At 33.8% G+C, this 13492-nt stretch overlaps 2 protein-coding genes across 2 annotated transcripts; both read right to left on the bottom strand.

The window, feature by feature from the left end:
- Nucleotides 1–165: 165 nt before the first annotated feature.
- On the bottom strand, nucleotides 166–1553 carry LOC143544284 (ADP-ribosylation factor-like). Its single transcript, XM_077036420.1, has 4 exons — nucleotides 1361–1553; nucleotides 661–731; nucleotides 392–511; nucleotides 166–288 (listed from the first exon to the last, which is right to left on the bottom strand). The coding sequence occupies exons 1-4, from the start codon at nucleotides 1542–1544 to the stop codon at nucleotides 166–168; spliced, it is 498 nt and encodes a 165-aa protein (XP_076892535.1). The 5' UTR covers nucleotides 1545–1553.
- A 3875-nt stretch (nucleotides 1554–5428) lies between these two features.
- On the bottom strand, nucleotides 5429–9162 carry LOC143544283 (polygalacturonase At1g48100-like). The gene is made up of 7 exons (XM_077036419.1): nucleotides 8782–9162; nucleotides 7581–7712; nucleotides 7173–7397; nucleotides 6802–6846; nucleotides 6484–6691; nucleotides 5905–6095; nucleotides 5429–5824 (listed from the first exon to the last, which is right to left on the bottom strand). Exons 1-7 carry the CDS (start codon nucleotides 9118–9120, stop codon nucleotides 5429–5431), a joined length of 1536 nt encoding a protein of 511 aa, XP_076892534.1. The 5' UTR covers nucleotides 9121–9162.
- Nucleotides 9163–13492: the final 4330 nt, after the last annotated feature.

Here is a 13492-nt window from a genome sequence, read left to right as displayed (position 1 = left end):
AACATAGTTTTTTGAATAAAATAAGACTAGGATGCATGAATTAAAATACAGACAACGGGAGACTTTCAGCCTTTTTGACCAATTTGAGACAAAACAAAATATTTATAAATAATAATAAAAATAGCCTGTTTAATAACAGGTCGAAATTTCCATCCAGAAAAAGCCTTACCAGTGGCGCTGTCGGAGGGAATGGAGGCCGAGTTTGTCAGTGATTTCAGCAGCATTCATTGCATTGGGAAGATCTTGTTTGTTAGCAAATACGAGCAACACTGCATCGCGAAGCTCATCCTGCAGGTGAGATTGTTAATATTTTCAATTGTCTAGTCAACATATAACTTCATACCGATACATATTTATAAGGTGTAATGTCAAAAATCATAAAAAAGTATACCTCGTTCAACATCCTATGTAACTCATCTCTGGCCTCAACAACTCTATCCCTGTCATTGCTATCAACCACAAAGATAAGACCTTGTGTGTTCTGGAAGTAGTGCCTCCATAGTGGGCGAATCTGCATTTATATCAATTTAATATAAAATTCTTAAATCTGTATTTGCTTTAATGACGTAATCATATTTCAGAGAGCGTGGACGGGAAATTGAACATACAAGTGTATCATAGAACACCAACCAAAAGTCAAACATTAAAGATAGTTCATACCTTGTCCTGACCCCCGACATCCCAGACAGTGAAGCTGATGTTTTTGTACTCGACGGTCTCCACATTAAACCCTGCAAAGAATCGCAAATATCAGTAATGAAAACTGAGCTAACACATGGAGCCTACATGTCTCTTGATGAAATGAATACTGCAATTAATTATTTCGTATCTGTCAAACTTGCTAATTTTATAACAATAAAAATAAAAAACTGATATAAGACAAAATATCCAAAGGTCAACAAATTTAATGACGTCCTTCCCGCAACTACAGCATATATGATAAAAACCAAGCCACAACACAAGGTTATCCTTTAAATGGAATCGTCATTCAACGTCAAATAGTTCAGGCTTCAGGCATACTAAATTGATACCCTGATATTTATTATATGTTCATGCTTTACTAATGTATATCAATATATTGGCGTTCGGTGAATTTATGAACAAGCATAGTTCTGACTTCAAAACACCAATATGCATATAACTTCGCGTTTAGACTTAAGAGAACATCTAATAGACTAATACTCCATAGAAATTTGGTATAATACATTACTATCAGGCAGTATACAATTTCAAAGGAAGGGACAAGTTACAATTCCAAGCATGGCATAAGACATGAAATATAACTCCAAGTAGTGACAAGTTATAAACTGGCGCATGCATTGCCAACTGATCTACTAAAGAAATGAGTCAAATGGCATACCAATGGTCGGGATTGTTGTCACGATCTCACCAAGCTTGAGCTTGTACAAAATGGTGGTCTTACCAGCTGCATCAAGACCAACCATCAAAATACGCATCTCTTTCTTGGCAAAGAGCCGGCTAAAGAGTTTGGTGAATGTCAACCCCATTCCGCTGCTGAAGAAGATCCCTACAAAAAAAAACATTTATCATAAATCAGTGAAACTAATATGATATTATGATCTAACAAATAAAGAGTTTATAAACAAAAACTATCATAGCATTGTCAAGAATATACCAAATCTAGATAATCTGTGAACGCATACATAATCCCAAAGTCAGAATAGTTGCAGAAACCAATCATGCATCACTTAAAAAAATATTATTAGCTAAATTTGTCTATTCAAGTTACAATGTAACAAAGGTTTCGGAATCAACTTTCACGATCAGATCTGAATAAAACCTAGCTTCCGTGTATAAAACCTAATTTGAACGAAACGCCGGCTTACACAGTAGATCCATATTTGCAACATATATTATGCAGATCAGAGTATGGCCTAACACAAACCTAGCAAATAAGCAGTAACTTTAGGCAAATAAAGGTATATAACCTAATTCACAACGACGCAACCAATCTCGAAATAAAAACCCTAGATAATTGTAATTACCAATCAAAACCAATAGATTCGATACAAATCTCTCAATTTCATACGAATAGTAAGCCCGTTAGCAAAATAAGGCAATCACATGAGATCTGAATGCGGATGAACATAAAAATGTAGATCACTTACAAAATACATTTATCAACTAAATTGTCAAGAATATACCAAATCTAGATAATCTGTGAACGCATACATAATCCCAAAGTCAGAATAGTTGCAGAAACCAATCATGCATCACTTAAAAAAATATTATTAGCTAAATTTGTCTATTCAAGTTACAATGTAACAAAGGTTTCGGAATCAACTTTCACGATCAGATCTGAATAAAACCTAGCTTCCGTGTATAAAACCTAATTTGAACGAAACGCCGGCTTACACAGTAGATCCATATTTGCAACATATATTATGCAGATCAGAGTATGGCCTAACACAAACCTAGCAAATAAGCAGTAACTTTAGGCAAATAAAGGTATATAACCTAATTCACAACGACGCAACCAATCTCGAAATAAAAACCCTAGATAATTGTAATTACCAATCAAAACCAATAGATTCGATACAAATCTCTCAATTTCATACGAATAGTAAGCCCGTTAGCAAAATAAGGCAATCACATGAGATCTGAATGCGGATGAACATAAAAATGTAGATCACTTACAAAATACATTTATCAACTAAATTAGTGTATACAAGTTACCACATTAACAATCTTATACATGCAGTAGCAGAGTTCACATCAACTATAAACAGATCGGTTCATCCGAAGCTCAGTTAAATTGATTTCATACAATCCAATAACCGATCGGAGCTGAATAAAACCTAACTTCCGTACATAAAACCTAACTTAAGCGATATGATAGCTGACATAAATCACACATATAGATCCATATTAGGCTATTAGCAACCTATATTATGCAGATCAGACACAAAACCTAAAAACTAAACAGCAAACAAAAGCTAATTCGCAACGACGTAACTATCTGGTAATAAAAACTAATAGATTGGATAGAAATATAAAGTGTGAGCCGATTGGCTAAATAAGGCGATTAGGATAGATCTGAAGCGGATTAACATGAAATTGAGAGCACATACGTTTAGATTGCGAGTACGATTTGATTGATCAAATGAATGGAGATTAAAATTAAAATGAAATGAAGATTTGATATACCTGAGAGAGAGATGGGGATTGTGGAATAGGGGGTGAGATTCGTCAACGGAGATGGGATTAAATAAAACTTTTTTACATTTGTATTTTTTTAACTACCATTCTTAAATCTCTCAGATAGCTCTATTTATGAAAAAAGAAAAGCCAGGAAAACAAAGTTTTTTTTTTTCTCTTTTCTTTTGGTATCTCTTTATTTTCTTCAATTTATTTAAATCTTTCCAAATTAGAATGATACAAATTTACTTAATTTACTCATTATTTTCTCTCCTCTCCCCTTCTTTTCTTTCTTTAAATGAAATTCGGGAACACCCCTTTTATATTTTCCTTTCTTAAATGAAACTCGGGAACACAACATATTTTTTCATTCCTCTTTTTCCTTCCCTTTCCTTCTTTAAATGAAACTTTGGAACACAGTCATAATGTGATGGCATGCTTTACGTTATTTGAGGTGTGAGTGGAGTTGCTTCGATGGGAAAAGGGCAGTGTGTGATATGTGTCCTTTTTATCAGGGGCGGACTCAACTTATTAACGACGTAGTCACGTGACTATGGTGCTTTTCTGATGCATAATAGAGTTATAGATACGAATGAGTATAGTGATTTTTCGTATGGTTAATCCACTTGTTTCTCATTAAACAACCCAATTATAATCAAGCACCTGGTTATAAAGGCCCTAACCCATTTTTAAATACATATTAGCAAATAATGTGCCCTAGTATACTTAAAAGTCCTGAAATTAAAAGCCTGAACCTATTAAGGAATTTGACAAGTCATCAAAGCATACATGTCAACACGGTTCTTGATATGCAAATTCAAGAATTTGAAAACATGTATGAGTTCTTTAAGCTCGTGCCTTAATTTCTAGCCTTTAATTTAGAAAAGTTGTTATAGTTGCAAAAAGGATGGTGAAAACAAGATAACATATTTACTGTCTCTTGGTCTCTCGTTTAATAAAGTTTAATAAAGTTATCGCCCGTTTTGCCGGTTACGACAACGTTTGTTGAAAGAACTTTTTATTCAATGAAGTACATGAAGACAGAATTGTGTTGGTGGATACATGAATGATTGTTGTGTTTGTTACTTTGATAAATAAATAGTTATTTCAACAAGTTTTGACGAAAGACGTAGAGGCACGTTTCAAAAATATCAAACTCATAGGAAACTGCTCCGGGGACTTTTATATATATTTTGGTAAGACTGTAAGACTACATGTTATGTTTTTTTTTATTTAATTTTAATCAAGTATTCCAGTTTACTTTTTGCAGTATTTGAATCATATAACAAGTCTTAAGTGATACATAATCTGATACAAAGATATTATTTGGACTTGGAGTAATGTGTCTATTGAAGCTGCAACTTACATACCTATGTTACGAAAGAGTAGAACTAACTGTTGATTGCAAAGTTTCAAAAATTGGTTAACCTTATGCGTGTTCGGGGTCCACGCTTGACTAGGCTCGAGCTCGAGCTTGGCTACAGAGTTGTTTTTTCAAGCTCTGTCTCAGCTTGGGCAGGGCTCGTTTATTCATTATTAATTAATTTATATGCATTTTATATATTTTGAGAAAATCCTTAAACGAGCCCAAGCTCGGGTCGAGCTCATGTAGTACCTTAAACGAGCTTAGGGGCGTTTGGAATTTGGATTGCTTATTAAAACTGTTTATCTGCTGCACATTGTATTTTGATACAAGTATAAGTGTCTTGAATGTGTTTGGGATTGCCCATCCAATTATTAATAGTGAGTGAAATAACTTGTTTTGAGTAAGCAGTTGATTATGATTAGAAACTAGAACGCCACTTTGCGTGCGATGTGCAACCCAACAGCATAAATGTTACTCTATATTTCACAATAGTAATCAAACACATACATGATAAGAATCAAGAATCCTTATAATACAACCAATCCTATTTTATAATATTACTTATATATAATCGCCTTAAAGCACTCGTATAATGTGAAAAGGGGTCAGCAACTATACCGACCTCACTAACAGACGCACCAGATCATATTGGTTCATAAATACCAACCTACTTTCACTTTAGTCCCGTTTTCGCCATTTTACTTCTTTTCATACATTATGGTCATTAAAAGACAGCCCCTTTTGTCTCGTTTAGGTCCTTATGCAGACTTTTTATACCACTCGGGCCGTTATAAAATTAGCCAATAATGACCCAACACGGACAAAAATCCATCATCTCATGACTCGAATGTACGTTATAAGTCCAATGCAAAAACAGGACAAAACTGAAACTACATTGGTATGTTATGCAGCACATCCAGTTTCATCGGGATCCCAACCGCTTGACGGTGCGCCTTGCTGCAAACAACCGATTTCCGGGATAGTAGGAGCGTTTAATTCCCCAAAAGCTTGCCAACAGAACGGGTCATACATGTGGTAGCCTTTAGGCATGGGCTCTAGTTCAATTTCAGTCAGTCTTACATCCTGACAAGGTCTGCTGTCACTACATGACACATGAACCGGTTTAACTGTATATGTTCCTCGTATGTTTTCATAGGCAATGTTTGAAACAGCCACTGCTGACGTATGGTTCGCGCAGCTACTGTGGTCACAGTAGTATTGATCAATCATGATCGGGAATTCGACTTCAGAAACTTGAATGTTTGAGAATAATACTCCTTGAACTGACCCTGACCCTCCCTGCACACAAACATTTTATAAGTGTTTCATGTAATATTGTTATTTGAGTTTAACCGTAAATGGCAGTTGCTAATGCGTACCTGCCAAGTTTTGATCCTAACACCAGTCATTGTGTTATGCATATTAACGTTCCGAACAGTAATATTGGAAACACATGCCGTTGTCCCATCTTTTCCTAAACTTCCAATGCTTATTCCATGCCCGGGTCCACAGTTTACATCATGCACAAATACGTTTGTGCATCCTGTTTGTATCGATATGCAGTCATCACCTACACGAAACGTTAACTGATTTTAGATAAGGTGTAAAATGATTGTTGTTTATGTGTATGCACACTTTTTGGATAAGGTGATAGAAGGTCATGAATGTGCCAAGATGCATTTGTTTTATGTATGTGTGTGGTTGATACATTCTTTCCTGTGTAGCATTATTGGTCACATATTTTTGTTTTGGTGATAATGAGAATGGATGGCTGCCATTAAATGTCTCATTTATTTGATGGATGTGACATTTTATTGTATATGCATATTGTTACATGGCATCACATGTAACATATAGTAGTTTTTTATTGTATATGAAATTTGTTTCTATTGTGTGCAATTTGCTGTAGGAAGTATAACTCATTTAATAACCAAACTTAGTAAAGTAATATTATTTACCACAAGCAAGATCTGCGGTGTGTATTAACACATTCTTGGAGTTCTGCAAGTGAATTCCATCAGTATTGGGGCTGTCACCGGGAGACGAAGCGCTAAAACTATACACTAGAACTCCATCGCAGTTATCAAACTTGAGGTGACACTGAGGACTGTTTTGTATTGTTATGCCTGTGACTGTCACATTAAAGCTTCCATAAAACCTCAATGCCTATATATAAAGAAAGTATTTGCCATGTCACAAAAAGAACATCATTAAAGTCTTATAGAAGATATATTCATGAATAATTATTATTATTTATTTTTATAAGGGATCCTTACAGTTGGCTTTGTACTAGGCATTTTTCCCTCTAATGAGCTGCCTACCTGTCATAACCAATTTTATGTTAGAGAATAGATTTTAAGAGAATTATTACTTTTATTTATATTTTTATATGTTAGGTTCATTCTTCTTATCAAGTTTTTTTTTTAAGTCATGGAATACCCGAAAATGTTTCGTGTATTTACGTTTATGTTCACGATTTACAAATAATTTCTTGGAGTATACAAACACGAGCCATTATTTATTTATTTTATTGACACGTGAATCTTTTGTTGACTATTATTTTCACGTATCTAGTTTTTTTTTTCTCAATAACACGAAAAAAAAATTAGCGCAAAGCCGTAACAATACTAAAAGGAGTGGGATTTACTTGTGGATTTCCAATAACTGTGATATTGTCTAATGAGATAATTAGCTGTTCTTCATTGTCAACAGGATCATCAAGAACAGAATCCGCCCACCAAACCGAACCTCTTCCGTCAATGGTGCCTTTGCCTTTGATTGTGAGACCTACAAGTTTTGTAAATTCAAGCCATTGTAGGAGACCTTTACCCCATGCTTTTGCATTTGTTGGAGCTATGATTGTACCATCAAGCTGCATTAGTTTATGCATTTCTTTAGTGTTTGTTTTCATAAATATATTCATGGACCCTTTTATTTGACCCTTTTGACTTTGAGAATTTGGAATTAATATATACCCTAAATCTATCTAAGTCGTAAGTAAATAGTTCGAAACTGACACTTTTGTTTTAACAAACGATACGATTGCATGATTTACCTGAAAAAGAATGTTCCTTTGGCAATACGGGCCCGAGAAAGAAATGGGTCCCACGAGGAACTCATAACCCGACGGCACGATCAACGTTGATGCTTCCACTTTACAAGCATCCTCCCATGCCGCTTGAAATGCCTGCGTCGGACACACGCCTCATACAAGTTTAGTAATATAACTTAACTTAGAATTATAGCACTTTCCAAATGTTAACTGTTTTTATTTTATTTTTTGCTTGTTTTGACATTTATGTTTAAAATATGTGTACACGTATTTGTCATACAGTTGGTAGTTAGTATTTGACAGCATACAATTATTGTTGGGAGTCAGGACCATACAAACTGCCGTATGAGAGTCTTGTGAGTGGTCCCAACTAATTTTTTTTATGTTTTGTCATCCAATTCCTATTAACTTTTTGCTATGATTTAACTTCTTCCATTCCTTTTATTCAATGATTTTATACCCTCTTTAATACAGAATACGCACAACAGTGAAGTTAGCTGCCATCTGCCTTCTAGAAACTGACATAAGTTATACAACAAACTTTAGAGTATCAGCCAAATGCAATTCTTGTGACAAAGATGTCTTTATGTAAAATGTTTTAAAACAGGACCGGCTGCTGATTTTGTATAATCATTTACTTTATTTTGTTAAAGAAATACATGAAAACTTTATAACTCAAATTTTAACGCTTTCAACTTGAACTTTTTTTTATCGGTTATTGTAATCATAATAATGCATTAGATATTTATAAAATGTTTTAAAAGTGGACATAAAGTGTTTACGTGCCAAACTCACAAGATGTGACTTTATTAACCAAAACTGAAAAATGACTCGGTTCAACCCAAATGTGTCTTGACCTGTTATTTAACAATGCTAACTTGCTCACCCCCACACTCACAATTACACATTAGTGATAACATTTTCGAATGAGGGTCGCAATCATCTTAATTAGTGCAAATAGTGGTACCCTAAGAGTTCTTCTATCTACATGCATTGTGTGTTTAGACTCCATTTTTTAACTTCCTTCCTCATATTCGTCACGGGTCCTGTTTTCATTTATACGTGAATCATGGAAATGGGACCCACAATCCTAAATTGTTTAAGAAGAATGTTTTGATTTTCTAAGCATGAATGCTAAACATTCTATGTAGAATTTATTTTAAAAAAAATGTAACAAGATTATAAATATTAAAACATTGTTCACCTGTGTGTCATCAGAAGCACCGTCTCCTTTTGCTCCATAGTCTAGGACATTAAACTTTGAACCTTTTGGTGGAGGAGCTAACGGTTCTTCGGGAGTTGGAATCGGTTGTTTTTGTTTTGGTTTTGATTTTGATTTTGACTTCGGTTTTGACTTTTCCGCAATGACTTGATGTCCATGATTATTATTATTTCCTTTCTTCTTGTACAAAGAACTCAAAGTACCTCTATTTTGCCTCCAATGCTTACCCCTTCTACCATTGCATGTTTCTAAGCTTGAAGCCCATACTAGAATTGCAACCACAAATGCAAATGTAAGTTTCTTGAAACTAAAACCACCCATGTGCTTGGCAAATGTGTGTTTCTTTGTTTGTGTTTGTGTGTGTGTTTGATTGGTGGATTTTAGATGAGTAAAATGAAGAGTTTGTTTGCTGTTTATATAGGCAGAGGTCAGCAAAGCAAGAGATTGTTTGATAGCGCCTGACATTCCATTTTTTATTCTCAAACTTTACATGTTACTTCTTTCTTTTGTGTGAATTCTAGTTGGGGTTTCAACATATGGTCCCATTAATTGTCCCCATTTGCCAAAATGCCAACATGTTATTGTAACTTTGTTGGCCAATTGGTTGAGCAGATTTGCCATGTGAATCCTCTTTTTCTCCAAGCATTAAGCTAGTGATCCCTGTTGTTTAATCATCATTAAATAGTCAGGTGCCGCAAACAATTCAAATGGCCGCTTTGTTTATGTTCATTAAATGAAGTTGTTCTTGTTCTTTTGAATCCGTCTGTTGATATGCTAAATACATGCATATACTTAGGCACATACATAGGCACTCATGCGTGGATATGTACATAAGTAGATATGAATGAAGTTAATAAACAAATCTTCATGAGTGTAAATGAACGAACGAGGCACATTCTTGTGCGCTCCTTGTATTAAATGACCAAAGTTATTGTTCTTGTATGTTTAGTGAATGTTCGGTTTGATTGTTGTAAATCTACTATGGCAATTACTTTGATTTTGATTTTCGTTAACCACCTTTCGAAGTTTTGATTTCAACATGGGATAATCTAGACGAGTGTCAAACTCAAAGAAAGCAGCGGGTTAGATGCCACCATGTAAACTAGGTAAGCTGGCCCGAGTTTGGCTCATGAATATTTTCTTAAACTTAAGCTCGGTTCGTTTACCATTTAATTATTTAATATATTATAAAAATATACATATTACATAAAACTTATTATTTAATTAATTTTATCATTATTTTACAGGTAATATTAATTATTACATAAATATACTAATTAAATAACTAATACGTTAATTTATGCTCGCGAGTCTAAGCTTGCCCGATGTCTGAAGCTCGAGCTCATTTACACTGTCGATGTTTAAATAATTAGCCGGATTGAACAAACAAAAAATGAAAGAGAAATATCTAATAAAAAAAAAACACAAAACCTTTGATGGTTATATTAACGGACCACATGAACTGATTCATGTGTAATTAACGAAAAACGACAGCTAATGAGTACGTAAAAGATTATGCATGGCCCTACAAATATATCAGAAGTCGAAGCAAATTAATTTAGGTTAAGTGGGAATAGAATAAGTAATAACAAACGATTAATTAGATACATATAAACTCACCACGTAGTAGGTCCCCATAAGTATGCTTTCTGGTTAGTATTTGTATTTTGTACATCTTAATAATTGGTTTTTTGTTTTGTTATTATCTGTCATATTCTGAATTAATCATGTGTCGTTAATAAACTTTAAAATTATCAAGTCGAGTACGTATAATCGCTGAAGTGGACAACCACTCTAACTAATACGTTGTTATTTCATGATATTATTAATTTTTTCTTTTAGCATGGTTTATTGCACCAAAATGTATCTATGTATCAATTGTAATTGCCAGCAAACTGAAACCTTTATTTTGGTGGAAGGGGGTGGCGTTGGGTGATGACTGTGGCGGTAGCGATTCACTCTAGTTAAAGTACGGTTGTTTTGGGTAACAAAGTTGAAAGTTATGAGTGTCATTGATCATTTTATTAGTATGGATTGATATCGGTTCATAGGATTTATTTCTTTTGTAATCAAGAAGAAATTTTGAATTATTAGACTTCAAAAAATTTGAGGGAGTTAATTCAATTTTATTAGTTAGCAAACCAATATATTATTCTTGAAGCGAGATAACAATTTGAAGTTTCCAACACACTATCATATGTATCAGGTTTTCTTTTAAGTTCATCGGAGTTAAATAATAAAGGATTCATTTCGCTACATGCAAGTATAATTTGTGTCATGTAACTACAAAATACTGAAGTACTACTGACGATCAAATTTGTAATTAATTTGTCGGTAAACGTTTTTACTAGCGCTAAACGGTCATCATATATGGTCATGGCAGCATCTTATTTGATGAACATTTTTTAAACATTTTTTATGTTTTTTTTCCAGCCTGTTGGTATACAGATAAGTTAGTGTTTTTGGAAACTCTACGTAGATGATACTCTTTTTTCTAGTAGTGCGTTAATATATTTTGACACGCTTAATAAACCCCTTAATTGATTAACTAGAACCACTTGAATCACGCTAGTTGATTATATTCTTTTGATACATAACCAATTGAAATAATTTAAGGGAATTTTGTTTGGGGTTATAGTTTTCATAAATGCAATTTTATGTTGGAAGACAAAGAAGGACACGTGAGTGGGTAGGACCGTTTATAAATAATAATTAGTTGTCGAAACCAAAGACAGAAAGATGAGATAAGAAGCCTTCAATTTGGGATCACATGCATTCACGGGCTACACAGTCGAACCCCTTTGTTAGTTAGTAACATATGGCTCCTATCATTTGAGCCATATACGTAGCCTCTCACACATTATCATTTCATATTAAATCAAACCCTTTTCATATTGTCCACATCATAGCTTATGAGCCTACGTGGCTATCTCACAAAGTGTTAAAACCGGGTAAAGATGTAGGTTTGATGTTTGAGTCTACTTCGATGGCATTCTGAATTGTGGGTATTTTTTTTATTGTCAGATTAAAGAATTTTGAATGTATGAAATCTATAATTAGATAAGACAAAAATAATTCTAAGAATGAAAATGTAAATTTTGTAGTTCATTCCGACAAATTATCTCATTTTGTACGTATGGAACCGTCACATGATTAGGGTGAAATGTTGTGACCAGTGTTGCAAAAATCACGATTAGGCGTTGTTAATCCATAATTAATCGTTAATTCCCACTTCACTGATTAATTTGGGCTAATCGGCCAATAAATCGGTCAATGGCCAAGTCTGACCAAAATCAAGATTATTCGGACTTAATTGGCTTTTTTGATGAGATTTTGGCTAAAATGGGCGGTTGCCAGAGAGATTTCAGTCAAAATCAGTGGTTTTCGATGAGACTCCCGCCAAAATCAACGGGTTCAAGTGAGATTTCTGCCAATTTCCAACCAAAATGTGTTTGTGTATGTATAAAATTGAAATTACATATTAAAATTTGTGTGTATATAAAACTGAAAATTATACATTAAAGTCCGATCCAATTAATCGCTGGTCCTCACCCCACCGCCCGACTAGCGACTAATGATTTTTACAACAGTTGATGTAACTATTTGTGAAAGAGTTGCAACTCAGCAGAAATTACATTATGCAATTTAGTACTCCAATCAAGTATTATTAATGACACATGTAATTAGAATGGTCTTGAGTGTGCCCCGGACACCTTTTAATCCGTATTATATGGTCTTATGTAAATCCAACTATACCAAGATAATATTCTTTAAATTAAAGTCACCAACAAAAACATTGTTGCGTCTGTCTTTTCGAATAAGAACACTGATCATACACAGGTATCTTCATTAATAATATGTACATCTAACTGTTGGCCATACCAATCGATATTGCTTGTTGTACACGCTAATACTGTATTCTCGAGTTTAAAATATAAGAAAAAGAAATGATAAGATTGAATAGGGGAAGAAAGGAAAAGAAATTATATATTTAAAAGACATTCTCGAGTTAAAATAAAAGAATAGAAAAGAAAGTGTTAATTACATTCTTCAGTTAGATAGGAAGGAAAAGATAGGAAAAGAAATTGTAACTTTACAATCATGTCCTCATTATTAAGTTAGATAAGAAGGAAAATGTAGGGTAAATTAGTAATATTGTACATGACTATAAACTTTCCTTTCAAATCAAGCCATATTTGACAGGAAAGTTTTGGAGGAAAAAAACCCTAGCTTTTCTTTTCATTCTCTTTCTTTTCTTTTAATGAAAAAAACTTAAGAATGAAAAAAAAAATTTCTTATTTTTTCTTTTCCAATCCCTTGAATAAAAAACTTAAGAATGCAGTGTAAGAGGTTACAAGTTCGTTTTATTATTTATTACACCGGTGAGTAAAACACACAATATTAATTGGTAGAAACTGTTTATATCAGCTGTATATCTCGTCTCATGATGATGTATTTATTACATAGAGAATGAGAGTGAAATGTGGGTTTGATTAAATTGCATATTTGATGGGTTCCCGTGAGTATGCTTTGGATGTTATAATTCATATAATCATAGATGGCAAGCAGACGGTTGGTAGAATAATTTAGTCACTCAATACAAATACAGGGGATTTGCAACCCATGGTTTTCATTAGTTTGTCCATGTGTCCAAATCCAGGCATTCAATCATTTAAGATAACATCATCTTGTT

This window comes from Bidens hawaiensis, unplaced genomic scaffold, assembly GCF_021521415.1.
Source record: "Bidens hawaiensis isolate Kalapana, Puna unplaced genomic scaffold, B.hawaiensis_p1.1 tig00013505_1, whole genome shotgun sequence".
Taxonomy (NCBI): Eukaryota; Viridiplantae; Streptophyta; class Magnoliopsida; order Asterales; family Asteraceae; genus Bidens; species Bidens hawaiensis.
This window is presented reverse-complemented; position numbering and strand designations above follow the sequence as displayed.

Excerpts from the sequence above, each read along its gene's own strand:
- LOC143544283 (XM_077036419.1), bottom strand. The coding sequence starts at position 9,120 with ATGGGTGGTTTTAGTTTCAAGAAACTTACATTTGCATTTGTGGTTGCA. Across the intron at positions 7,713-8,781 it reads GTGCTTCTGATGACACACAG|GCATTTCAAGCGGCATGGGA; the intron begins GTGAACAATGTT and ends TGTCCGACGCAG. Across the intron at positions 5,825-5,904 it reads TTAGGATCAAAACTTGGCAG|GGAGGGTCAGGGTCAGTTCA; the intron begins GTACGCATTAGC and ends GTTTGTGTGCAG.
- LOC143544284 (XM_077036420.1), bottom strand. The coding sequence starts at position 1,544 with ATGTTTTTTTTTGTAGGGATCTTCTTCAGCAGCGGAATGGGGTTGACA. Across the intron at positions 512-660 it reads ATGTCGGGGGTCAGGACAAG|ATTCGCCCACTATGGAGGCA; the intron begins GTATGAACTATC and ends ATATAAATGCAG. Across the intron at positions 289-391 it reads TACATAGGATGTTGAACGAG|GATGAGCTTCGCGATGCAGT; the intron begins GTATACTTTTTT and ends TCTCACCTGCAG.